Raw genomic sequence first — 26,385 nt, forward strand, 5'->3', positions numbered from 1 at the left:
ATCAAGGAGAAGCTGGTAGATAAGCTAATCGATATACCATTTGTAAAGTCAGAAGAATAGGTAGTAGATGTCTTAACGCATGCAATGTCAGCAAAAGTTTTTCATGACTCACTTGACAAGTTGGGTATAGGAGATATCTACGCACCAATTTGAGGGGTTGGTATGAGCCATAATTCAGGGATCCTGTGATCCCGGATTTCCTAGTGTAATTCATGTTACCTAATTAGAATAATTACCTAATTAGAATAATTACCTAATTAGGTTTCCTTGTAATAGCTAATTACTTTTACTTGTAGAAAAAGTCAACTTGTACTTGTACATGTACATATATCCTCCTTTTTGGATAAATATAATAACAATCACAATTATTCAATCTTGTGTTTAGTTGGAAAAATCTCCTGTATGCACCCTATGCCTTGGATGACAAGCCAATCGAACTCATCATTGGAAAAGTTCTTTCTGCTTAGTTTTTCCATACTTATGGTGGCTGGAGCATCGGCCCATAATAGCAAATTTACACTTGGAACCTTTTTTTTGTGGGTAATTTATAAACAAGATCTTGAAGGGAGCATATTAAAAGTGATAGCAGCAATCATGTTGCTTTTGGATAAAATAAAACAACTTACTATTAACATTTACATGCAGCTTTGATTTCTAGGCTTCCCATAATTTGTATGCCGTACTTGAAAAGAAAAAAGCTTATATCCAATGCTGTCTACACATAGCTTTCAGAATCGTGGTAAGCAAAAGGTTTGCCGGTAATCGATGCTTCGAGCACATTGTCTTGAAATGATGATGTCACTGACCATGTTCATGTTCATCTGCACGTTTCTGGGATGTTGCAGCGATAGCAAATGATTCCACCAGCCAAGCGTGGTGGCTAAATCAATTATCGAATTTGAATCAAGCGTGATGGATATGCCAAGTCATTTTCTTCGTCGGATGTGGCAAGGGAAATTTCAGGATCCTAGTACATGAACCAACAAATTCAGCTGTCAATTTCAATAAGAATTAATGGTTTGCTTATTCCAGATCCACTGCATTGTATAATGAAATGCAATGCTTACACAGATGAACAATGTCATGCGCATACGATGATTTCTACAAATATTATATTAACTTAATACCAGAACAGAAGTGCGTAAGAGACAAAACTATGATAAGATTAATGATTTCTATGGAATTGCATTAACTTGTTACAGGCAAAAACACATGCACACACAGGAAGTAATAGTGGAAGTCATGGATGCTGCTCAGTGTTTCAATAAAATGATGAAGTGAATCCGACATGGTTAATGAGTTCTTATATGACTAACCTGTTGACGCCGCTGACGTTGGATAGCAGTGAATGCTCTAACCATGATATAGATTGGAAATAGAATCCCAATCGTTCTCAACATCAGTAACTGCAGCATAATGAAGATATCAATATGTTTCTTTTACATTTTCCTGAAGAGCATTTCATCCTTAAATAATAAGAAAACTGCACTAGCCAAACTTACGGTGAACAATGTCAATGAGTACTCTCCAGCTCCGCTTATTAAGAATGGAAGAGTATGACGTAAAACCAGAAGAACCATAAACTGAAAATAAACAAATGCATAAGCACATGCCGTAAAATATGGTGAAGTACAGCAGTCCAAAATACCAATTATTTGAAACTTATCAGACAGACTTGACATATCATATTCTTTTGTGGCTAAAATTCAGAACACAATAATTCTCCAATAGTTTCAAAGGAATCCCAAGGTCATTGGGTAGCGTATTCCACCTTAGACAAAATGGCCATGTACAATTTCGAAATATGATACTGTTTGTTTATAAGAAATTATATTCAGACCTAAATGATCAGAAGAGAGATTCATTTATTCAAGTTTCATGATTATATGTTCTGCCAAATATAGGTTGCCCGATATAAAGACGAGAGTGTTCTGTTGAACTTGAAACAAACAGATGAGGAGAACTCAATGGTTTTCTTGAATGTCATACTATGGAAAAACAAAATATTCAGCAGGAAAGATTCTTTTCTTTGAGTAAGATGTCAGAAATTCTGTACCATTTTTATTTTTTCCCTTACTTTCAAAATGCACCTGAGAGAGAGAGAGAGAGATATTACGATGATAGCAATTACACGGCAGCATATCAAGCTTCTTGAAGAGGGAGCTGAGTATTCATCATCAAAGTCGGTATTCATGTACTCATGATCAGCAGTAACCATTGCTATAAATTGAGGATTCTGCAGATCCCTTCTGGAAATCTCCCAATTCCCCCTAAGATGGTAACAACAATTTGAGTATAACTTTTATGATTCTCAATGAGTTATAAGCGATCCTTTGTTGAAGCAAAATAGAAAACCTTGAGTGTATAATGGATAGGTAGAGAGATACCGGAAGTTCATCGGAATACCACTATAATGAAATAGAGGAGGTGGTGCTGTATAATCTGGCGTGAATTGCTGCAATTTCACAATCAACAGGAAAAAGGAAAGTTCTCCCAGTTTAATAAGGTCATAAACCATAACTAAAGTCTGAAACATTTTCAGTAAATCAATGGCATACCTGGTGGCAAATCTCACATGTTGTATCACCCTTCTCATTGCACCACCTCTGAACACATTTACGATGAGCATACTGCAAAATATGAATATCAAGTAAATAAATGACTGTAATATAAATCCAATTGTACTTGCAATGGCCAGAAAGCAGGCGCCAGAGAAAGGGGAAGACAAAGAAAATAGCTGTTTTGGTAAATCCCTCTGATGTGTAATAGTACTTGATGGAATGAATAAATAAGCTACAAAAAAACAACTTGACATGACCATCTGTATCATACTCAGTAAACCATGGCCACAATCAGGAGTCCAAACTTGGTGTAGAGTTATTACTTGTGGTACAGTCTTGCTTCTTATACTATATATTCCAAATTATTACAGAAGATTATGGGGGGGGGGAAGAACCCTTATAATATGATGCTTGAAAAGAAATTCAGAATTCATAAATTTGAAAGTCTTAGAGTTCAAAGTGCAGTTTTCCCTGCTACTATGAAATCAGTTGACTATTTAACTCTCATTAAAAATGATGTTCTGCTTCAAACTTGATTTGAACATTTTTCAAAGCCTAAATCAGATTACAATATCCATAAAGGAACTATATTGCAGTGTGTTCGACTGAACTCATAGAGACATGGCTTCTCAATTTTTTTGTCTGTGTTCCTAAACTTTTAATTCGGTAACATAAACCACTAATTTAAGAGGGATATTCATACTGAGGGGGCTGTAATTCTAAAGTAGAAGCCCAATTATTGAAGTTTGGCAAACAACATGGACCATCATTATTAAGCATATTTACAGTAATTATAAACACCATAAAATGGGAAAAGATGGGTAGCCTAGTTAGAAAATTAAATAATTGAGATTTCTGTGTAAGAATTTTGTTTATAAGCAAGGGGATGAATTTGATGGAGAGAATCAATGACGCAAGACATACGTTTTTCAACTTTGAAGCAATAGAAATGAATATTTATGAGTTTGATCAAACTAAATAAAATTGAAAAACAAAAGGGGACTACTTGGTCGTAGAATTATGTGAGAACTATCATTAACATCGATGCATGAGAAAGAAGTTTAGAGGAAACAAAAGATACAGTCCAGTCTTTAAAAAGCAAACACGAGAAGAAGTTTCAACAGAAAAGCCAGTGCACAACTGACCTTCAAGCTGCCACAGCAAGAACATGGTGTTTCCATGTTCGAATCATCATCCTCATCATGGCAAATCCTACACTGTACAAATTTACTAGAAGATGACCGAGTATTCACATCTATTTTATGGGAAGAGTCCATAGTATCTTGGCTTGCTGTGAGTGTTGGGTGCTGCAACTGATATGTGCTCTCTATAACAGCTTCTAGGGTAGATTCAGTGATCAGTCGATCAACAAACAACACAAAATGATCCCCCATCCTTTAAATTACAAAAGAAAATCAATTTAGAATCATCTAAGCAACCTAACTTAAATTTCAAATTTCAATTTCCACCAAAAGTTAGAACTAAAATATCACCATAACTCCGTATAATTTCAAAACGAAAAACCATTAAAACAATCCAGTAAAGGAAATATAAATCTGCAATAGAAACTGAAGCCCTTAGTCAAATGACAAGAGGAAAGAATAAATAAAATAAAATACGAAGTATAATATAAGAAGCAAAAAATTGTGAAAAAAAATTATGAAAATGAAAAGCCAAATGTCCTGTTCTAATTGATGAGACAACTTTGGATACTGAAAGGCCACCAAAACAAATCTTAAAGCTCATACTATTTGTTCATATGATAAATAAAACCTCCACTTGATCAAGCAGATAATGAAAGTAATAATTTTCTCTCATTTCAACCGTCTACTCAGAACAAAAGAGCAGGGTCATTAAATATCCATGCACAAAAAGACGGAACATATCTCATAGAGCGCTAAGAAATTCGCAAATAGTGCATTTAAGAAGCAAGAAAGGTTTGCGAATATCACCTCTAACACAGTCAAAAGAATGTTAGCACCGCTATAGAAACGAACCCTAGTCATCAAAAGAAAAAGAAGTGAGACAAAAATAACTGTGGAACAATATGAAACCAGATCTTCTAATCTTGAAATTCAGCTACTCGAAGAATATTTATATCATTCAAAGATGAAGAAAGATCTAACACAAAAATCCAAAATATTGGTTTCCTCCCTTTCACTCTGTTTTCTCAGGAATTAAAGGAATTTTCTGAAACCATTGAGCAGCCATCAATTTTAACCATGAAACCTAATTATCAATGCATCAAAATAATTATCCATACATTGTGAAAACAAATACTAAAGAATGGCGAGAAGAATCCCAAAAAAGGAGGTATGGGCAAAGGAGCAACACTCAAGCTGCATCAAGATCAATAAAGGACCATCAGGCACGAAAGGGAAAAGGAAGGGAAATAGGAGAGGTAAAAAGGGGAAAGATGTCAAAAGTCAATGTACCTTTTGTAAAAAAATGAGAAGCTATAATGGATAGGGATTAAAAGCAGAAAATGCAGCTGTAGGAAGTTGAACAGAATATAGTTGACAACAAAAAATTAACGACATTGAAATGACACAAGGAAACCCCAACAGAAAAATTGCAATATAAAATTATCAAAAGAAAAAGAAAAAGATTTGATCTTTTTTTTTCAAAAGAAAAAAAAAAAAAAAAAACCCAGAAACCAAAAACTTGGAAGAACTGCCCAAATCAAATACAACACCAGAAATGCACAATGTGAGAGAGAGGTTAGAAAATGATATGCCCACAAAAATAAATGAAGTTAAGTTATGATTGATTGGCATGTGGGAAAGATTAAATGAGAGAGAGAGAGAGAGAGAGAGAGAGAGAGAGAGGGAAGCTTACAAGAATAGGAATGGGATTCTCTGCAATGGAAGAAAGGAAGAAAGCAGCAATCTTTTGCCTTGTAGCTTGTGTATCTTGAAACGACGAAGCAAGAGATGGAGTGTTGTCGTAGTACACACTACGGTATTTCAAATTTACAACAATAATATTAATAAAATCACCAACACAACACCCAAAAACCCATTAGAAAGAAAGCAAGCATTTTTCTTGTTTTGGGTAGAGAAGCGAAGAAACCAGGCATTTAAGGGACATTGTATTTGTACGCACGAGTCTGTAGAAATGGGAGAGATTGGGACGAAGAGGCAAAGGTGAGAGAGAGAGAAAGAGAGAGAGAGATTCTAACCGCAAATGAGAAAATAACCCCACCACGCCACACTCACATCACATCACATCCCACTCTTCCTCTTCTTCCTCCTCTCACCGACTTCCTCGTTTTCTTTTTACTTTTCAGTCATTCAATTTCTCTCTCACCATATTTGTTTTTGTCGTGTTGCTCAATTATCGTGAGTTTGGTTGCGTTAAGTTGGGGATGGTAGTGAAAAAGGGTGAACAAGTGTTTGACACAGGGTAGTATTTCAGCAATACATTGACAATGTCGGTATAATATCTCACAAAATTAGGAGATTTAAGAGGTAGTTGAGTGGAAATTTTGGTCAAGTTTTCGGTGAATTTCAATGCAATTTTGATCCTATGATACCTTGCAATTTCTAGTCAATATTCCACAAGTGTGATTTGAAATTCAAAGGCAACAAAAGAAAAATGTTGCAACTGTTCCCACCAGCAAGTTAAAGTGACTTACATTGTCCCTTTTACCAAAGTTTTGTGGTTCATTCATATTACCTCCTATCGTCAAATCGGTCAAAATAACATGATACTTTTGAAAGATAACAGACCGATTAAGCCTAAAATTTATCTCGTACTCTTGAGGTTTCATATGAATTTATAAAGTATATAAAACATGGAATGGAACATAGAAAATATATTCTATCTACACATTGTATTAAGACTTAAAGTTCAAAGTCTGATCCTAAGGTTCAGTACCTAAATGCCAATTGTTTTCCACATTACATGCAAATTTTGTTTCCAAAGAAACTATTTTACAAAGTTTACATGTTACATATATGCTTTATTTTATTGATTCGTTTTGGAGTTTGTGGAAGCTTGACACATAACTTATATATATAACTTGTATGTTTTATAGCAAGCTTCCGTCATTTTATATTTTGTACCAAAATTTTCACCATAATTTCTCTAAATTTGGACTACCAATATATCCATCCAAATCGAAACATAAATCCTTAGCCATGTGGTATTTTGGCCATATTTCGTAACATCGACAATTAGCCATAATGGAATATAGCCGCAGAACTTGCTGGTTTTTAAAGAGAAATTGAGTGAAAATTGTGTAATTACCACACTTCCTCAATTTTATGTTGAGTTTTATGGCTGCTTGTTTTCTGATTGGTATACCTAGCAAGACTGAGGATGCTTTATCTCCATATTCAGAAGGGGCCAGAAGGAAGGCGCAGAACAAATGAATACTATTTTGGACAGGTTTTTGCAGCAGTTTAAAGTTAAGGCATTGAAGAGAGCAGGGGCTGCTGGAGGGGGATGTGCTGAAACATATTGAAGATAGAACACGAGCAAGGTAAACGAAAGATTTTTCCAAGAGTGATAAGATCAGAGCTGATTTGGACAAGAACACCCGACTGAAGACGTATCTCAAAAACTGCAGGGCCTTGCTACTAGAAGGCTCAAATAGCAAACAATTTATATGCATGAAACATTTCGTGTGCTAACTTAAAAACTTGAAAGAGAAACACCAAATGAAACCGTTTTTCAATAGTTCGAAAGTAGTCTGTATATCGGAAAGAATTTGAGGTCCAAGCTCTATTTCAAAACAATATGTAGAAGTATACAATAATATAGACTGAAAGGGAGAAGACGGCAACAATATGCTGCCAGAAGAGGAGTGCAGAAGCCTCTCTGACTGCATAACCCCTCAAGCTTGCAACTGCTCCTAACAAGATAGCACTTGGTGTGGTGTATTGCAGCAAAAGAACAAACCGGTACAATGGATCATCGGCAATCAAAATGTTCAATTTATCAGACAATAGAATCACACCAATTCCAATCAAAGGAAGTACCAAAAGCCTTGCAACAATAATCCCAATTGTGGTTCTAATTCCTAGATTTGATTCGTTTGGTCCTTCAGCCAGCATCCCTCCAAGAACAAGCAAGGCAGAAGGCACCATGGCCTCAGCTAGAATTTCCAAACTGTCTGTGATGAATGAAAGGATTTGATCGTCATCAAAAACCCAAGATTTCAACTTAGGAATCATGCCAATGATAATGGCCAAAAGAGAAGCAATTGTTGGGGGCTGAAGAATGCCATGAATTGGTGTCATCCCAGCAACAGACCTGATTTTCCTCACCATTCTAGGCTCTGCCAGACACTTGGTACTTCTTGGCTGACTTCCCTTCTTCTCCTTCTCCTCCTCCCTGCTGCCGAAATCTGGAAGAGCGGTGTGGGAAAGTATAGAATTGCTGCTATTAAAAAGTCTTGCAATAAAGGGTGTCTTGCAATGCTCAATTTCCTTATCTTCCATTCCAGGCCATTCAGCCTCAACAAGAAGTGGCCTAGTGAGATCATTTTCATTTCCATTTTCATTGCCATTGCCATTGCCATTAGACCCCAATTCCTCAATCTCATGATATTCCTCTTCCTCAACGACAACTTCATAAGCACTTCTACTAGATTCCAAAGGGGGCTCCATCATGTGATAAACAAGTGTATACACAAGAATAACAGAAACCCATTGCGAGAAAGATACATACGCCACACCAGCCTCAGTGCAGTCATCTTCAGTACCAAAAGGGTTATCATCACTGTGGCAAACAGAGGCCACAATTGCAAGAGGGAGATTACCTGTGTTTCCAAATGCAGTCATGATTACGGTAAATCTAAAAAATTCAGGTGGTGGCCTACAAATTATTGCTACCAAAACCCCCAAAACACACCCAATTGTGGTACTTATAACAACATTTACAGGAATGAACCACCAATTCAGAAAGTTCTTTAAAGTGATGGATGGACCAAGATTGGTGAAGATCAAGCAGGGCAAAAAGACAGCAAACACCAGCTTACTGAGAAATGTGAAAGTGGCTTTTGGGACAAGTTGGTATTTTGGATGAGCAAGAAGTAAACCAATGGCAGCGATACAAAGGAGCTTCAATAAAGGCAGTACTGCACTTAGGAGCAAACCTCCTTTGAGAGTGTTTCCGTGCATTGAAGCGAGGAAAAAATCCATTGTTTTGTTGCTTTCAATGGAATCCCAAGAAATTCAGAAATCAGAAGAATTGAACTGAGCAAAACTTGGATCAAACACCTCTTATAAATTCAGAAATCACAAGAATTTATCACAATAAGATCTCATAACAAGTATGAAATTAAATTAATCTGACCTGTGTTTTGAGATGTGGGCTGTTTATGACCTTCCAATTTGAAGCAATCGTTTGATTGGTGGTTTGAGCTTTTATACAATTCACCTACATCAACGACTTTTCACATTAACCAATTAATAGCAATTTTATTAAAAAATTTAGTACAAGCAATGGTCTAAATTATAGAGGAGATGGATTTCTCACACACACGCTACTATGGTGTCATGGTGATTTGAATCCGAAACCATTAATTTGCAAGTCAATGCCATTTTCCACTATAATAGACCTCATCAACCAATTCCATTATTTTAATATTCAGACAATGAGAGAGTTTAAAAAATGCATTAATTTTGGGACAACCAGAGGGTTGAAAACGAATATCCACTCATGCATAAGATTTGAAGCGTAACATACAATCAAGTCAGACCTTTGGAAGATGATATCACATGATGCACGTGATATGTTCCATAATTGTGGTGGCTATTAAAAAACATATATATAAATCTGAGATCTTTTCCATTATAAATAGAGTTATATAGTCGTATGCCTTTTCTTAGCACTAAAGATATATATAAATTCTACATCATTTAATTTCTATAAACAGCCCCAAAAAATGGCAGTTGGTCCTATTTAATTTAATTTTGATTATTAAATTACTTTAATGCCCTATTGAGTGTTTTGAATTTTTTTATGAGGTTTTGATATTGGACTTGTTTTAGGAAATCGATGACAGTTTTGTAATTTATAAGAAGTTAAAAGTCTCTTTATTATGTTGTAAATGGGCTTTGGGTGTGTTTCTAAAGTCCATTTCATATAGAATTTTTTTTATAATTTGAGCTCCTAGATTGGGTATAATAGTTAATCTCCCAAAATATAAGTTATAAATTTTTTGGGATCTTTTGAGAAAAAGATCTTTTCCATTAATAGATGAGGTAGCGCTTAAAATAAACGTGATACTCCTCCAACCAAAAAAATGTAAAGTCAATAGAAAGAAGCAAAAGCAATACGTAATTTGAATATTTTTTAAGCCGTGACAGTGAATTGTGAGGGTTTTTCAAATCGTTAGTTCCTATTATTGAATGTTAAGACAAAATTTTCATCGGAAAAAAACAAAATATGTGGGGTCAAAATTAAACGAGAGAATTGATCTTCAAGTTAGCACAATTATTGGTTGCGGGCAATTTGTTTTTTTTTGTTTTATTGTTTTTTTTGTTGAAGTCGGCAATTAGTTATAATTATTTACAGTTTAGTTCTTATCAAACAATTATTTGGGGAATATTAAATATATTTGCACTTTTTCCATCAGAGAAAATAAAGTATCAAATTAGAGAGTGTTTTTTTTGAACCTTTTCTATTAAGATGGGTGATAACATACTAACTAAATTCACACACACTACACGGATGGTAGGACTTGAACTCATAATCTCTTTTGGGGGAACAATTACTCCAAACCACTACATTAATGGGTCATTTGTAAGGGACTTGTAGCTTAAATGGTTAAGAACATTTACCATTGCACCCGAGGTCCTAGATTCGTTTCCTGAGTATTGTTTGTATATAAATATTATATATAAAATAAAAAAAACAGAGAGTGTTTTTCGTTTGGGTCAAAGATGTACAAGGGCCTACTAGCCAAAAATAGTAGAAAGTCCACAAGAATTCTATAGTGAGGGCCTTATAAGGCCTTTAGATGAGTCCATATCTCTTAACCGTTAGATCAAATTGGTTAGCCGTTGATCAAATTGGTTAGTTTGATCCAACGGTTAAGAAATAGGTCATCATTTAAGGACTAAGGCCCTCACTATAGAATGACTCAGAAAGTCCAATACCGAGCCATATAGAGAATCCATTACGTGAAAAGCCCCAAAAAAAAAATTTCAAATTTATGCAGCCTTATCCAACTTGTGGAGGAAAAGTTGTGTAAGAATTTTTTATATAATAATATTCTATGTGGCTCACATGAAATGGCCTATATGTTACACAAATTATTTGCTATTATAAGGGTTTAATAAATATTATTCAAAAGAATTATATTGGTCAAATTAAGAGAAATAATTTCCTATTCTACTACCATGATGGGTGGTACTTACTCAGGGCTATACTAGAAAAATTGTACTCTCTCTAACTATAGATTTTGAAGGCTGATTATCAAGGTATTATGTAAATTATGTTTATTGAAATTTCCACCTTATACTATTTTGAAAATCATGAAGTTCAAGATCTTATTGGATCATGAAATGAGTCTTATAACTTTATCCAAGTTATGTTTACATGTGATAATAAAGCATGATTAAGAAATTTCATGGTTTTCCGTAATGGACTTAAGGGATTTAATTTATTCTGATTAAACCACAATAATTTTGATTCCATGGTTGTTTTTTATTTGGAATAAATTGTTAACGAAACACATAAACAACCACATAATTAAACGTTGTGTAGGTAATTTGATATATGAATCTATGTATATCGATTCTTTTCTTTTACCTTCCATTTGCATGGTGGAAAATAACTCGGGATTTAGCTAAAAATTAGGAATTGAAGAGGAGAATTTGATATTTCCATTGTTTGGTAACTTAAAGCACATAACTTATTAAATGATGCGCGGAAAAAATCGTGGAAATTGGAGATCGAGATTTTCGAGTTTAAATTCTGTCAAAAAAAACGTCATTTCACAATTTCTATTGAGCATGATATCATTTTTCCTTATAATTTATGTCATTTAAAAAATTCAGCATACATAAATCCAAATACTGAAATTGTTAATTGCCAAACATTTAAACGATGAAGATCTAAATTCCGTCATTTTAGAATTCTATACATAAATCTAAATTACAGTTTTATATATAGAATAATGTGTTTAAATGTTGTTGAGAAGTGAACCATGAAACACATGCAATGTGGTTTTTTTTTTTTTACACAATCAAATCCAGGACCTTGGATAAAGATAAATACTCTTAATCATTTGAGTTCGAAAACCTTTGAGTGTTATTTTAAGTTGTGAGGGGGTGATAGCACTAGTAATTGGATGTACAACTGACAAATCCATGAAACAACAGTTTAGCAGCCAGTAAACTGAAGCTCACAACTCTATGGTACGGAAAATATATCAAAAAATGGATTGGTAGCAAATGCTTTTATATAGGATTTTTTTTTTTCTCAGTTTTGGATCTTTGAAATGAGTATAAGTGACGTCATGACACTAATGATTCGTGTGTGTTTTTTTTCGAGTATATATGTTTTTGAGACAGTAAGCCAGAGAATTTTACTCATAAAGAAAATCAAGAACATCTAAAATGTGATAAAATTGCATACTTTAAAGGCTAGCCTAAATGATGTAGGAATATATATGGTTAAGATTTGGAATTGAATTTGAATTTATGAGGTTGGATTGTAGGAACAAAATTTTGGTTGGCATGAGGGGAGAAAAGTTCAAATACCATTATATAATTGATTAGATTCAGCCATTTCAATGATTGTCCAAGTTCAATCCCCCAACTTGGTATTGAAAAAAACAAATTGATCAGTCATTGCGGATGAAAATTTGAGCTTCTATTTCCGAAAAGGACTTAAAACTTGAGAAAAACACAAAGAGAAAGGGAGCTAGTAGTCCCACATCGACAAACTACTCCTGGAAACTATAGTTTATAAGCCCACAACAAGGAAATGCTATCGCCGAGCTTAGTAACTCAAGCTTATAACCCAAGTGGGGGCACCAAAGTGTTGGAACGCTGGCTCAGCTATAGCGGGTCGGGTCATGCTTGGCTATGTTCTGGCCCGCCCGTTCCAAGCAAGGAGTCGGGTCATGTGTCTTGGGCGAAGGCTCTGGGTCACATGGTCCTTAGACAGGAGGGCAAAGCGTGAGGCTGGTTTCACAGAGCAGCGACAACCTCCCTCTCCTTGCAGTGGAAGGATAACGGGTCGGAGCCAACTTGACCCAACATGAGCTGCTAGGCTTGGCCAATTGAACCAACATTTTTTTTTTCTCTTCTCATTTTTACATTTTGCTCTTTTTCAAGCTGCTTATGCAATGTAAAAATTTTAAAAAACCCATGTTTTAATTTCTGAAAATTGTTACTGATATTGTGGCTTTCTTCACCAAATTTTTGTGTAAATTAAAATTACTGCCTTTTTTATTTTTTAAACTCTTGCAATTTTGAGGCAGGTAATTTGTAGATTTTAAAAAGAGAGTGATGCTCATAGGAATCAACCCAAAAATGGACGTTATGATGCTCTCTGGATTCAAAACAGAGAGATGGTTGTTGTTTATGGAATAGAGAGATGGAGGGAGGAAGAAAAGAGAGGGAGAGCACGGCAGCCAGGGTTGGGGTGGGCGGTGGCTCTTTTGTGGCATATTTAAAGTCTAGCTGTAAAACAAAAACTTTAACTATTTTTTAAAAATAATACGTGGCATATTTTGAGTGGAAGTATCACCAGCTGACGTTTTGATACGATACGGTACCATTGTATAATTTCTCCTATTATGGGTCAAGCTCATTGTCATGAGCTTTCTAGAGGACAACAACAATATGCATGTATTGTTTGCAAAGATGTTCAAGTGTTGGTTCCCATTCGTTTTGTGAATAATGTGTGCTCAAGCGCAATTGTTGTATCTATAAGAATGCATGTAAGGATAGTCTTTCTCCAATTTCTGCCTTCTTGTCAATTACTTCATCTTTTGATTTTTGACCTATTTGTCCTCTGCGTTGAAATTTGACTTAATTTTGAAATCCCATTTGCGTTGGTTTTGAAAAAGCCCACTTGCTTAGTGACTTAGGGTTTTGGAGTTAACCATATAAGCCATCTTATTCTCATTTGAGGAGTGTGGCCTCCACATTTGGTGAGAGAGAAGGTCTCTCTCTTTTGTTTGGGTGGAGGTGCTCCAAATTTGAAAGAGAACAAAGGCAAGGCAACCACCAATTTGAAGAGGGATCTCTTATCTGACATTGGAATTCATATTGTACATTTACAAATTTACATAAAGCTAACCCCTAAAACTAACCACATCAACTAAGATGATGAACGGCGGATAGAGCCCCATTAGCCACCTCCATGAATCGCAGCAAGATCATGACCGTCGATGCCGGGACGCTCACGGTGACGAGAAGCAGCATGGAGAGAGCTAAACTAGGCCTAGTGTTCATGAGACATGATTGAAGAAAACCGACCAAATTGCAAATATACTCATCATAACTTGCGTAGCATTGCTTCTCCCAATGCATCCAATCCTGAGGAGGCTCGTAGTTCCTCTCCACCATTTTCATCTCATGAATGCGTTTTCTCAGAACAATCAAGCTCTCGTCGACGGCTGATCTCCCTCCGTAGTGGTCCCTTGTAGCAGCTACAACGGCCATGCCAGTTCTAGCAGTTGATCTCTTTGATCTTCTGTGCCCAAATCCAAGTTTTGGACATTGCGATTGACCAGAGAAAAATGGCGGAGGAGGAAGTGGCGATGAACAAAGACAAGTTGCTTCCATGGGAGTAAATGTTTATGAATTAATTGGTGAGTCAATAATGAAAGATATTTGAAGTGCAGAGTGTTTTTGGATCGATGGAGAGAATGGACTACTGGTTCTGTATTTATAGATGTGCACATCAAAGATCCAAGGAAAGCCTCAAACAAAGGCTAGACGTGGATGATTGACACGTGTTGCTTCTCCGCGTTTTTTCAGTTAGATCTGAAATCATGGTACCACGTGTCGTTGCATGGTTAGCTGTTTGTGACTTGAGAGAAGCGAAGTCGGCCAGCATTTGACACTCATATTCAGGGTCGGCGCTTTTTATTAGTGTTTTAACTAGCCTCTATAGACGTGCTTCTGCGTTTTGAGAGGTTTTTTTAAAAAAAATTTAAAATTATTTTAGAACTAATCTTTTCGCATGCTTTTCTGCTCATGTGAGAGATTTTTTTTTTTTAAATTTTAAATTTATTTTAGAATTAAAAAATATAATGGGTAGTTGTGTTCTATAAAAATAAGATACATTATCTAATTTTTCTTTTAATTTTAATTTTTTAAAATATGAAAAAGTGAATTTACCATATTATCCTAATTTAATTAATAATTTCAATTCTTAATGTTTGCATTAACCAGGGGCATTTTTTAGTATTTTAAATATTTTATCATTATGTGCCTTTTGCTTTATATATAGTAGCCTGTGCCAATTTGTTTTCTTTTTTCTTTTTTATTTTATTTTTAGAATTAAAAAAAGATAAGATAAGTAGTTATGTTCCATAAAAGTAGGACCTATTATCTAATTTAGTTTTTAATTTTAATTTTTTTATAATATAAAATGTGAATTTGCCATTTTATCCTCATTTAATTAATAATTTCAATTCTTAATTTTTGAATGAACCAAATGTATTTTCTAGTATTTTGAATGTTTCATCATTCTCACTGTTTTGCTTTATATATATAAATTAAGCATAGAGGGTTATGAATTGTTTATGGCACCAAGTTTCATAATTTTAAGTTTGTCAATGTATGGAGGTACTTTCCAATGTATGCAATATTATAGAAGTGATTATACAAAATATATTTATTGAGTAATGCTATTTGGACACACAACATGGACACACTTAGCTGACACCCGCTGATGTGTCAATGTATCATTCGCTGAACAGAAAACAAGGAGAAAAGAAGAGCAAATGATACATTGACACATCAGCGGATGTCACTAAGTGTGTCAATGTTGTGTGTCCAAATAGCATTACTCATATTTTATTTCAATGGTTAGAAATGCACATGAGATAATTTTATTTCAAAATAAAATTTACTTGTGAAAACATTTAATGCACACAGTATACGAGGTTCATCTATCCTCTACACCACCTGCTTTTCTCTCTCCTTTCCCTCTTAGCCGTCTTCCCCTTTATATATGTATGTATATATATCTCTCTCGCTCTCATCTTTCCTCCTCATACCTTGTTGTCTTCTTCGAAATTTCAGAAAAAATATCAGAGTTTAAAAATATTCTTCTGAAATTTTCAAATGGGTTCATAAGTATTAACAAACTTGATTTAGCATAAAAGAGAAGGAGAAAAGAGAAACTTTGAAAGACTTCAATTTTACGGGAGGAAAAGAGAACCTTTGAAAGCCTTAAATTTTGACTAACAGCAAAGCATGAAGCTTCTGTTTCTCTGTTATCACATGGAAAAACAAAAAAAAAACAAAAAAAAGACTTGAAGTATTGAACCAAAACACACCAAAAAAAAAAAGCTTCTGTTTCTCACTGTAAGCTATGTGCTGTCACCATCAAAATTAGTTTTGTTTGAGGGAATTTGGCGATTGGGGAAATTGTTTGGGAGTAGGGGGAAGAGAGACATACTAATACACACAGTACTGATGTTCTTTTTCAGTTCAATCCCGCCGTGAAAGATGCGGGCAGGTCAGAATTGAAAGCAATATAGAGAGTAAAAGGTGGGGAAGATAAAAGGGCTTGAACACTTTTCTGGGTTAGAGCATCGTAATTAAAAAACAATGAAAAGAGAATTATTGGAAGTGTATTGCGTATGTGGGTGGGGTTAAGGCTACCATCTACTTCATCATTGCCAGAAAGCCACCGGAAGAAAAATAAGTAAAAGAAGAAGAGTTTTAAAAAACACACACACACACACACTTGATGGATCTCTCCCATCATTCGAGACCTAATGTCATAATAGAACTTGAAAATCATTTCATCTATTGATTTGTACACAAATATCACAACAGTGAAGAAATAATAGTAAAAATTAGCTTACAAACAAATTTTAAAGCTCAAAACTTAATCTGATATGGTTGCATACACAGGGAAACAAGAAAATGGAAAAAGATGAACAAAATCCGTAGTGGTGTAAGTAAATGTTCAAACATACAAGGTGAATCGAATCATGTACTGGTGGGGGAGGATTATAACACAACATCAGTCATCATAGGAGGAGTGAGGAGCAGCTGTGCATCCAGGGTCAAAGGGATCTTCAGATCCACAACAATGCCAGTATTGAACAACTTTTCCAGAGTCGGGAGTGTTCATGGTGCCCCCAGTGTGCACACTCTCAAACTTCCTCTTTGTTTCTCCTAAGGGAGCACAGGTGTTAAAAGCATTATACCAGAAAAACAAAACATCTGGAATGAAAGATAAAACACACTGAACATGATAATAGGAACTATGGGGAAATGAATAAGTAAATAAACATGACATTAACAACTATAACAGAGTTCAAACAAGGTATTTTAAAATGAAATTAAAGCTTCATCATATCTTTGGGCATCAATGTAATACGATCTAAGTTACGTAACCATATAAACTATGCTCCCTTCATTGACCCGAAAAAAAAAACTTCAGTTGCAACTGATACAAAATAGCACAAAGTAAATTTTGAGCAATATGCAGACAGTACTGAAAGAAAAACACTCCTTCTCAACTCTTTCCATTTCTCAAGCAGATAATAGTGAGCTTAAGAGGAACAAGTCCCTTTCTATTCTGTCTGAGTTTAGGCAGAAAGTAAAAACAAAAAAAGGCACTGCTTTTGACATGCACTCTTTTATTTTGTTTATAAACTTTCTATATATATAGATACATATGGATATACAAACGTTTTCTCATGCATTGCCTTTTAGATATGCAGAGCCACTTATTCATAAAAAGAAAAATGCAGAAACATAGCCTCACTTCAATTATCTAAACTCAGTCAGCCAAATTGAATAACATCTTTAAATATAGACAAGACCTCGAGATTCTTTTTCCCTGCGTTCGGTCACCTTTTGCTAACCAATTGAGTTATTCCTTAATAGTTTTGAAAAAGCAAGACTGCTGAAGACTTAATTTCTCCCAATTGGATATATCCTCGAAACCCCAAAACCACAATCCACAAGCTAATAATATTATTTCACTGCAGGAATGAATGATGATAACGATTATATTTAAGCAACATTAAAACTCTTATATATTCCCTTCCAACTATATGAGAGTTATGTCTCCCTTAATTTTTCCCTTATGTATTCCTTTCCACCCACAACACAAGAAGAAGCCTTCTTGAAAAACGATCATGCTTAAGATTTTCAGTGATCCGAAATATTTACAAACGGATGCCTTTTCCCATCTTATAGCCAAATGAATCACAAATTGTTGATTATGTTTGATTATTGTGCCCAAGAGGGTTTGCTGATTAGCCTACAGAAAAAATCTTGGCCGAAATGCAAACTACACACCAATGCAAATTCACAACTGTTTCGTCCTCCACGAAGAAGGCAGGGGAAAATTTACAACTAATGCATTTCCAAGAAATTGACAAACATGAATGGCCCAAAACCCATTAGCACTGCATAATAGCTGAAAGTTCATAAGTCCCACATACATAAACACAAACACAGGAGCTCACTCACAAGAATTTCGAATTCAACGGCGGGCAAGTTTCGAATTCAGCGAGTATGTGCACATAGAATTGAATACTCAAACTTAGGAAGCCACAATATTCAACTTGAGTATGCTTATAATATTTCTGGACTCATAAAGCCCAGAAATTTTTCGACCAAAAAAAAAAAGCCCAGAAATTTTGGTTAACTTCATTCAAAGCCAAGCTAATCAGCAAGAAAACAGAGATTAAGACCCTTTGGCTTTAAAATTTCATTCAACAAGAACATATACAGTTCATGAAAACCATTAAATCTAATTTCATACAAGAAAGAAGAGAAGGCAGAAATCAGCCACCTCCGAAATGAGCTGTGTGAAAGCGACAAGCCCGGGGGTTATTGATGGAAGGGTCGAATTGGGTTTTGCAATTCTTGCAAGTCCTGAGGATTATTTCATTGCTAGGCTTCGCTGAGCATCGAAATGCAGCTAATCTCAACGTGGGTTTTGGCTTCTGATGAAGAGAAAGCAAAGGACTCGGTGAATGAGCAAAACCCAAAGCCAGAGCCATCATAACTTCACAACCCACAAAACGACTACCACCATCTCCAGTATTAAATCATCCAAAAATGGTTTTGAAGAACGGGTCGGGTCAGGGTCAGTGTCGGGTCGGGCCTTCGGGTTGATCTGGGGTCTGGGACTGGGTTCCCTTAGTCACCATTTATCACACTGACACAGTGACAGTGACACAGTCACGGACTAGAGGTTAAAGGACTAAAATGCCCTCTCATTTCTTCTTCTGCAGGTGGTTTCGTTTCGTTTCGTTTCGTTTCGTTTCGTTTGCAATCCCTCCCCAGAACCCTAGGGTTTCCAATTTCAACTTCCTATTTGGTACCAAAATTCAGTTTCGACTCTCAGATAGTAAATTGTGTAGAAATTGAGCTTTAGAAAATGGCTAAAAATCGGAAGAACAACGATAACGATGAACCAAACACTGCTCCAGAGCCTGACCGATGGTACAACCTATCCCTAGGTTCCTCCTTTGTGGATCACCGTCCCTCCCCCAAATTCTGTACTTTACGTTGTAAGTCTCAGTATCCTATAAATTGTTTGCGGGTACTGTTTGTCTGCCCAGAAAACTGAGGAAAATGAAAGCTTTCGGAGTATCATATATGAATTATGATTAGTCTGTTATGAAAGAAAATCTAAATATAAAGCTTTTCAAGTCTTTAATTGTGTAAACTTGTTTTGTTTTTACTTTGCACCATCCAAAACTTGTGAACTATCACTTAGTTGTTCTTTGATTTGAACTTCTCTGCTACCAATAGAGAGTCATAATGTCAAACTTTGTACCAAGATTGTTACTTTTTTTTTCTTTTTCTTTTTTCAGATGAATTTAAACCAGCTTCAATTGATAAGAATCAACCTGGTTCGTTCCACAAGAGCAAGGACAACAGGGTTACAGTTGAGTTTCACAACAACCAACATGGAAAACCCAAGGTTACTTTTGAAGGTGTCAGTGAGGATTACAAGGAACATGATGCTGTTTTGTTCTTTGATGGTGAGAGTTTTCGGTTGGAGAGGTTGCACCGAGCAGTGAAGCGGTTGAGACATCTAAGGCTGCCTGGTGAATCTGCAGCTCCAGCAGCCTCAGTGACGAGTACATCAATTTCAGCATTGGAATCTTATTCTCCACCAACTGGTGGGAAAGGAGCAAAGCTTCAGTCTTTGAACAAGGATGTTCTTCCTCATATGCCGGTAAGTTGCATTGATTTTATTATCATTCATATCTGTTGAATGAAGAAAGAAGGCTGAAGTGTGATCTGTCTCTAAAGAGGGATAATTGTATGTGTAATTGCATACGCATTGCATATCCAGGGATAGTGATTGACTTTGCAGTAGAGTATTTGATCTTGTGATACAATATATGAAACCTGAGTAGAGTTAAGGTTGGGGACTTACAATATCTGGGATTTAAACCAATTTTTGCGTCATATAATTTATGTTTGACCACCAAAACCAGAATACTGAATATCAGAGATCTGCCTATGCTGGTCCTTGTTGCTTGCACTAATCAATCGCAATCACCTCCTTATGAGTGGGAGCGGTAGCACTATGAAACTCATACCCCTCACTATTATTATTTTGCACATCATGGAATCAAATGCAATCTTGCGTCTTTGTTATACTTCGTATTTTCTTTTTGCTTTCTATGGGGCTGAATTCATCTTCTTGGTGTGCTAACTGCTATTATCATATCTAGAGAAAGTTGCCCATATCCTTCTGTTCTGCTTCACTTATAACCTGAAGTATTGAATGCTGCAATTTTTTTTCCCTTTTGTTAAATAGAATTGTGAAAGAATTGGATTTGTTGAATAGCATGAACATCTCTTTCTGATTGCACATTCCTTACAGGAATTCTTACAATTATATGATGATTCAAACTTCTTGCTTACATGTAATTGTACAGGTGGAGGTGAAAGGAATTGATATCAACAACTCAGAGAGCTTAGGTACATGTGTTCTTAAACCCATGTTTGTTGTATGGAAATTTTGTTATTCTGCATTACATGATACAATCTTCTAATGTTTGACCTACATGACTGGGTTTCTTCAAATTCAAATCATAATGTCATAATGATACATATTTTTCACAAAATAAGATGGTACATGTAAGTAACAGATGCATGATGATTGTCAACTTTCTTTTGCTATCCTGCGCCAGGTGGAGCCTTTTAATGAGAAAGTTCTTATTAGCTTAAAACGTTTTTCTGTGCAAAATACACGGCCTTCAGAGAACATGTGATTATATAAATCATCCTTCTTGTATATACTTTTTATTTTCAATTTGATGTTGAACAGAAAAGTTGAATTTGTAAAATTATATGTTGATTAAAAAAATTAAAATTGTAGTTGCATATACTGCAATAAAAATCAATGGTAGTTTTATTTTTTTTGGTATTTTGGTGTTCTGAATTGACTTTTGATGATTAAACAGATGGACTTACATTAAATGCCTTAATAATTGCAGTTTTTAAATCTAGCTTTAAAAAAAAAATAACATGTTGATACTTTTTATAATCTTCTTTCTAGCCCCAGGCCCAACATCTGAAGCTGACAAGGATTTTGATTGTTCACTTTCCTTACCAAATCCACCAGCTGCATCTCCTGATGCAGAACCTAGAAGTGATGAGATGGATGAAGAAGTAGATGTTGTCATTGATGATGATGATGATGATGATGATGTTGTTGTGCATGATACAACTGGGAAAGGAAAGTCTCCTGTAAATGAATTTCACACTGGCATTGACATTAACATACCTCATCCAGGTGATCTGGATGATGAGATTGCTGATGTAGATGTAGATGATGTGGTGGATAATGGCCCAAATGCTGCAGAAGCCCTTAGAGCTCAGGTGAATGCTGAGGTGGGAGAGAAGCAGACTTCAAGCTCTAGTGATAGTAGTGGGAGTGAGAGTAGTGGGAGTGAAAGCGGCAGTGGAAGTGGCAGTGGAAGTGAAAGCGAGAGCGCGAGTAGCAGCAGTGATACTGAAAGCAGTGAAGGTGGTGACTCAGTAAATTCTATCTAGTGGAACGAAAAGAGGCATTATATAAAGACCTTACGTAGCGAAGTAGTAAGTACATAACATAGCTAGCATTAATGTGATTCTCCATGGAAAAATGCTCCTCGGAAGTAGTAGGTACAAAATGATGCAAACTTGTCTCACTCTTGCTGCTAGGCTGAAATATTGATTGAAAGCTTGGTAATTGTGTACATCTAGACCACCATCTGGTACAGCAGAGATCCCATGTGAGGGTCTCTTCTCCAATTTGGCTGACATGCTTGAGTAGATCTAACAATTTGATAGGAGATTGACCAATTAAAATGTATTGTAAATTATGTAGATTGCACTACTTTTTATGATGTATCTAATATCAAGGGACATGGTCTCGGAGGACAAAAACTGATGGATTGTAATGTTTATTAGCATATATTTTATTCACTTTTTTACTGCCTTTGAATTTTCAATGTGTCTGATCGCATTTGGAACAAAGTATTTGGATGCGGCTGCAATTTATTCATCCGACCTTTTTTTAACAGGAATATGTAGATTGGGTATGCCTATGCCATACCAGCTGCATCTCTTTAGACGAAAAGTAAAAAGACATGTTCGATGGATCATAGAATTCATTGAGAGCTCAAGACTTGAGTAATTTAAATTATGTTTGTAAATTAAATCTCTTAGGCTGCTAAGATGGTAGAAATGCATTGCAGTGTTCTCCTTTATTATCTTGTATAGGGAAGTCCTCCTAAGATTGGGGGGGGGGGGGGGGCACAAGTATATGGGAATGTTTCTCTAGGTACCATAAGAGCAGTTTAGTAGCTCATGAAGCTCCTTTTGTCACAGCTGGAGATATCGCTACTATTTAGTTAATGTCTGGGAGGAAAGCCACTGCTCTGCCATAAAATAAAATAAAAATGGTGCTTCTAACAAACTTCTTCAATGTGCTCAAAAGAGTTTATGTAATACTCCAACACAAACCAAAGACGTTTTAGTTGCATTAAAATTATTTGCCCGATAACAGAACAGTTTTACATGTTTCTTTCATCTAATCTAATTTATAAGCAGCACTGACGGTAGGGCATCAACAAAGGGCCGACTCAAATAAATGCTATGAAACTCAAATCCTCCAGGATAACTCATGGACAAATTTAACTCCATTGATAATCAGTCGTGCAGTGTTCCCAATATGTCCTCATCACGATATAGGTAGTACCTACAATGGCAAAAATAGTTTCATGAGCATCAATTGGAAAAATATCAGGCATCACTTTGAAAGCATTCCAAAGCCTATGCACAATAACTTTGAGAAAAGGCACACCAAATATTACTTGAGGTAAGACATCCTAAGAATACCATGTGGGGGCTGGTGCCTTATTCTAACTCACACCTGAGACCTTGAGGTGATTATAAAGAGTTGTCATGTTTTACCTGCAGTTTCAACTTGTTCTTTTGTTCTTTTGGGTACAATGTGCATTTTCCATTTAAGTAAAATTCAACACCTTTAAAACATTATGGCTAAATAGTCAAGTCCAAAACAAGATCAAGCTTGATTTGTGTATATTAATCAAATCGAGTCGAATTTAAGCTCTAAGTTGCCTGAAACATCCCAAACAATGCCTGAGTGCCATAGCTCAAACACAGCTAAAATTACTTAAAATTTCTCAACTCAAGCTGACATCCTTCTGTGAGCTAGAATTGAGCTTGAGCTCATACGAGAACTATGAAGCCAAAACACAAGCTAAGAAAGATGCCTAATTGAGCGAGAGGGAGAATGGGGGGCATTTCCCATGAAATAAGAAAGATGCCTACTTGAGTGAATTCACTGAATTGTAATCCTAATCAATGACCCAACTAACATGCTTGAGGAGCCTAAGGCTATTTGTGTATATAGATAGATACATGCATATTGATATATACATGTAAGACATACATTAAAAAACTAAATGGGCAATCATGCGTACAAGAACATAGAGACATGTCAATATGTAGATACATGTGACGACAAATACATAAGTATTTATCAGTATCCACACTTATGCACAACAGATTTGTATAACTGAAAACCATCGAATGAAAAGAAGGCCACCCTCATTGTTTGGCTAACATTTATGGAAGGGAATTCATCAGCACAAAATCAAAGATCTGGTTTTCCTTTAGGGTACAAAGTTCTGCCCTTACGAATATTTTATCTACAAATGTTAAAAACAATATGTAAAATAAAAGCCCCCATGCTTCAATGAAGAGCTTGCAAATCCAAGTTTCAGCTTTCAATATATCTAGATTGAATTAAGGTTAGCAAATTAGCATTGGTTCGATATAGTGCCAATAAAACTATTTGCATCATGACAGGAATCTTTTCAACAAGTTAATTATAATCCTTATAAGCTAAATTATCTACTTAACCACTACTTCAAATTACATACCCTAGGCAGTTTATGCTAATAGTCAACTGAAGCACTTAGGCTGAATTTACAGAAAAATGCTGAGGTACCTTGACTCCACCCCATATCACAGAGACTACAGTCAAACTCATGTATGGATCATGTGTCTCTGTAGTTTTCTTATATTTTCATGCACAAATGCACTCAATGCATCATGTATACTAAACACATCTGTAAGTAGATACGTGAATATGCATAGACACACACATCTGCTAACTTAGTAGTGCTTTACTTGAAAATTTACATCTAGATTTTAGACAAAGAAAATGTATGTCAAGAAGCTTAAGCAATAAGGCCCTGTGAAAAATATATACGTACTCTTTATCGCCAAGCTTCACTTCAGTTCCTCCATACTCTGGTAACAGAACAGTGTCTCCTTCTTTTACAGTGGCGGGGATAAAGCTGCCCTCCTTATCACGAGTCCCAGGACCCACGGCAACAACTTTTCCAGAGTTCAGCTAAAGTGTAAAGCAGGAAATTTTCAATTTTGCAAAAACAACATACATTTCAATCCATGCATGCCAGTTATTAGTTCTCCTTGAGGAGAAAAATTATACTTCCAAAATCTCATTTTTGGACTCTTCTAATTGAGACAGACTGGAATTCATTACAGCAAAGCCACATTCATATTGCATAAAATAAAAGGCCTAAGTTCATGTTACTTTCTACCAAATTTCTGTATAAGAGAGAAATAAATTAATTAAGGAAAACCCCAGTTAAGAAATATATGTTTCGATGTGGATTTAAAACAAGACCCTTGCTTTGCTATCATAAAAGTAATTAAAAAAAGATTAAAATGTGAGAGAGAGCAAAAAATCAAAAGCCTATACTAACTAACATTCCACTGCTTTAAAGTCCAAGAAAACAACCCACAGCCATAGCCCGGTATCAGTCAAACACCAGCGACCCAATTCTGTTCCAAAGAGGATCCACATCCCAGAAACCACAGACTACTCTAATTTTCATTTTATGTCATTATCCTCGAGTTTCTCAGGAAACAAACACAATAATGAGAAAGGAGGGGGTGAGTAAAATGCAAGCATACCTTGGCGGACTTCTCAGGGAGTAAGATTCCTGTAGTGGTTTTGGATGGAGGAACAATTCTCTCAACAAGAACACGATTCAACAGTGGAACCAAACGCTTCGCCATCAGAAAACTGGCAAACAGCACACTGAGGGGAAGAGTAAGCCTAAACTGCTAAACCCTTCAATCGAGTCTTTATATTTTGAGTAGGGTTTAGCTTTTTGAAGGGTTCGACCAAAAGTAAGTAAATGGTTTTTGAAGGGTTTACCGTTTCTCAGCCCCTCGAATTTACATGAAAACCCTTTTTTAGCCATTTCTAAAGGAAAAACTTTGAAAAATGACCCTCTTTTCCTCAATAATTACGTAGTTCTTTTTGGACAAACTACAAAAGACCCCCAAACTATAGGGTAATTTTCAACTTCATACCTACTTTTAAAGACATTTACAATTACATACTCAAACTCACAAAAAACCTACAATTTACCCCTTCTGTTCGTCAGACTGTTAGTGGGTTTGTTAAATGCTGATATGGCAAACATGAGTCCCATTTTTTAATGACGTGGATTCCACATGGACAAAACCTATAATAAACAATTCTATGTTTTCAAAAATAGGTTTGTAAAAACTAAATTTATATTTGATCATAAATGGTCCTTCAAGTTTGTCAAATTATCACCTTTGATCCTTTATGTATTTTTTTATGACATTATTGGTCATTTATGTTACACCTCACACATCAATTTGATCATGCTGACAGGTTCAGTAAAAAATTTCTATTAAATTGCTAACGTGGGTTAAACAACAATGTATAAATTTTATAAAAAAATGAAAAACTGAAGAAAAAAAAAGTTTATAAAATATATATATAAACTCCAGCTCATGAAGCCCAAGCTCCAGCTCCCCAAGCTCAAACTCATGCTCCCCAAGCCCAACCTCAAAGGGTTTAGGGCAAAAGATATATTGTACACCATTAAACGACGAGATGGCAAAAATGTAACAACAATGAAGACAATCTACAATGATAGACACAAAAGCAGAGTGGTTGAGAAAGCTAGTAGATCTGAGATGCAACTATTGCTATGTAGACTATTTGATCACAAATATATTAATTGGCATAGGACTGATGACACAAATTATGTGAGCGATCTTTTTTGGGCTCACCCTGATAGTGTAAACTTATTGCACGCATT

At 35.6% G+C, this 26,385-nt stretch overlaps 5 protein-coding genes, 1 non-coding gene and 1 pseudogene across 12 annotated transcripts; 2 read left to right on the forward strand and 5 right to left on the reverse strand.

The window, feature by feature from the left end:
• Positions 1-571: 571 nt before the first annotated feature.
• On the reverse strand, positions 572-5,763 carry LOC110772030 (uncharacterized). Of its 7 annotated transcripts, XM_088251147.1 has the most exons (10): positions 4,997-5,345; positions 4,825-4,900; positions 4,514-4,559; positions 3,707-3,956; positions 2,559-2,630; positions 2,388-2,455; positions 2,057-2,270; positions 1,503-1,583; positions 1,317-1,406; positions 572-967 (listed from the first exon to the last, which is right to left on the reverse strand). In XM_088251147.1, the coding sequence occupies exons 4-10, from the start codon at positions 3,953-3,955 to the stop codon at positions 890-892; spliced, it is 852 nt and encodes a 283-aa protein (XP_088107273.1). In that variant the 5' UTR covers position 3,956; positions 4,514-4,559; positions 4,825-4,900; positions 4,997-5,345; the 3' UTR covers positions 572-889. The 7 variants fall into 7 exon arrangements, with proteins under 7 accessions (XP_088107273.1, XP_088107271.1, XP_021832090.1 ...); XM_088251145.1 differs by lacking the exons at positions 4,825-4,900; positions 4,997-5,345 and adding an exon at positions 5,400-5,760; XM_021976398.2 differs by lacking the exons at positions 4,825-4,900; positions 4,997-5,345 and adding an exon at positions 5,400-5,759 and having other exon boundaries at positions 2,078-2,270.
• A 1,444-nt stretch (positions 5,764-7,207) lies between these two features.
• LOC110772015 (protein PIN-LIKES 2 pseudogene) lies at positions 7,208-8,920 on the reverse strand (annotated as a pseudogene).
• Positions 8,921-12,514: 3,594 nt separating this feature from the next.
• On the forward strand, positions 12,515-12,820 carry LOC148295882 (signal recognition particle RNA). Its single transcript, XR_015834837.1, has one exon.
• Positions 12,821-13,760: 940 nt separating this feature from the next.
• LOC110772025 (uncharacterized) lies at positions 13,761-14,404 on the reverse strand. Its single transcript, XM_021976393.2, has one exon. It carries the CDS (start codon positions 14,315-14,317, stop codon positions 13,847-13,849), a length of 471 nt encoding a protein of 156 aa, XP_021832085.1. The 5' UTR covers positions 14,318-14,404; the 3' UTR covers positions 13,761-13,846.
• A 2,084-nt stretch (positions 14,405-16,488) lies between these two features.
• LOC110772027 (carboxypeptidase) lies at positions 16,489-18,824 on the reverse strand. Its single transcript, XM_021976395.2, has 2 exons — positions 18,525-18,824; positions 16,489-16,891 (listed from the first exon to the last, which is right to left on the reverse strand). Exons 1-2 carry the CDS (start codon positions 18,736-18,738, stop codon positions 16,737-16,739), a joined length of 369 nt encoding a protein of 122 aa, XP_021832087.1. The 5' UTR covers positions 18,739-18,824; the 3' UTR covers positions 16,489-16,736.
• A 120-nt stretch (positions 18,825-18,944) lies between these two features.
• LOC110772026 (uncharacterized) lies at positions 18,945-22,178 on the forward strand. The gene is made up of 4 exons (XM_021976394.2): positions 18,945-19,248; positions 19,555-19,922; positions 20,635-20,677; positions 21,258-22,178. The coding sequence occupies exons 1-4, from the start codon at positions 19,116-19,118 to the stop codon at positions 21,752-21,754; spliced, it is 1,041 nt and encodes a 346-aa protein (XP_021832086.2). The 5' UTR covers positions 18,945-19,115; the 3' UTR covers positions 21,755-22,178.
• A 484-nt stretch (positions 22,179-22,662) lies between these two features.
• Positions 22,663-25,421, reverse strand: LOC110772016 (10 kDa chaperonin, mitochondrial). The gene is made up of 3 exons (XM_021976378.2): positions 25,217-25,421; positions 24,490-24,629; positions 22,663-22,943 (listed from the first exon to the last, which is right to left on the reverse strand). Exons 1-3 carry the CDS (start codon positions 25,319-25,321, stop codon positions 22,895-22,897), a joined length of 294 nt encoding a protein of 97 aa, XP_021832070.1. The 5' UTR covers positions 25,322-25,421; the 3' UTR covers positions 22,663-22,894.
• Positions 25,422-26,385: the final 964 nt, after the last annotated feature.

The sequence above is a fragment of the Prunus avium genome, chromosome 3, assembly GCF_965620075.1.
Source record: "Prunus avium chromosome 3, drPruAviu1.hap1.1, whole genome shotgun sequence".
NCBI lineage: Eukaryota > Viridiplantae > Streptophyta > Magnoliopsida > Rosales > Rosaceae > Prunus > Prunus avium.

Coding starts and splice junctions, on each gene's coding strand:
- LOC110772027 (XM_021976395.2), bottom strand. CDS start 18,738: ATGATGGCTCTGGCTTTGGGTTTTGCTCATTCACCGAGTCCTTTGCTT. Junction 16,892..18,524: donor TCACACAGCTCATTTCGGAG/GTGGCTGATTTC, acceptor GTGCTCCCTTAG/GAGAAACAAAGAGGAAGTTT.
- LOC110772030 (XM_088251148.1), bottom strand. CDS start 3,955: ATGGGGGATCATTTTGTGTTGTTTGTTGATCGACTGATCACTGAATCT. Junction 2,456..2,558: donor CATGTGAGATTTGCCACCAG/GTATGCCATTGA, acceptor GTGAAATTGCAG/CAATTCACGCCAGATTATAC. Junction 1,407..1,502: donor ACTCATTGACATTGTTCACC/GTAAGTTTGGCT, acceptor ATTATGCTGCAG/TTACTGATGTTGAGAACGAT.
- LOC110772026 (XM_021976394.2), top strand. CDS start 19,116: ATGGCTAAAAATCGGAAGAACAACGATAACGATGAACCAAACACTGCT. Junction 19,249..19,554: donor CAAATTCTGTACTTTACGTT/GTAAGTCTCAGT, acceptor TTCTTTTTTCAG/ATGAATTTAAACCAGCTTCA. Junction 20,678..21,257: donor CAACAACTCAGAGAGCTTAG/GTACATGTGTTC, acceptor TCTTCTTTCTAG/CCCCAGGCCCAACATCTGAA.
- LOC110772016 (XM_021976378.2), bottom strand. CDS start 25,321: ATGGCGAAGCGTTTGGTTCCACTGTTGAATCGTGTTCTTGTTGAGAGA. Junction 24,630..25,216: donor TCCCTGAGAAGTCCGCCAAG/GTATGCTTGCAT, acceptor TTTACACTTTAG/CTGAACTCTGGAAAAGTTGT. Junction 22,944..24,489: donor GTGAAGCTTGGCGATAAAGA/GTACGTATATAT, acceptor TTGCCATTGTAG/GTACTACCTATATCGTGATG.
- LOC110772025 (XM_021976393.2), bottom strand. CDS start 14,317: ATGGAAGCAACTTGTCTTTGTTCATCGCCACTTCCTCCTCCGCCATTT.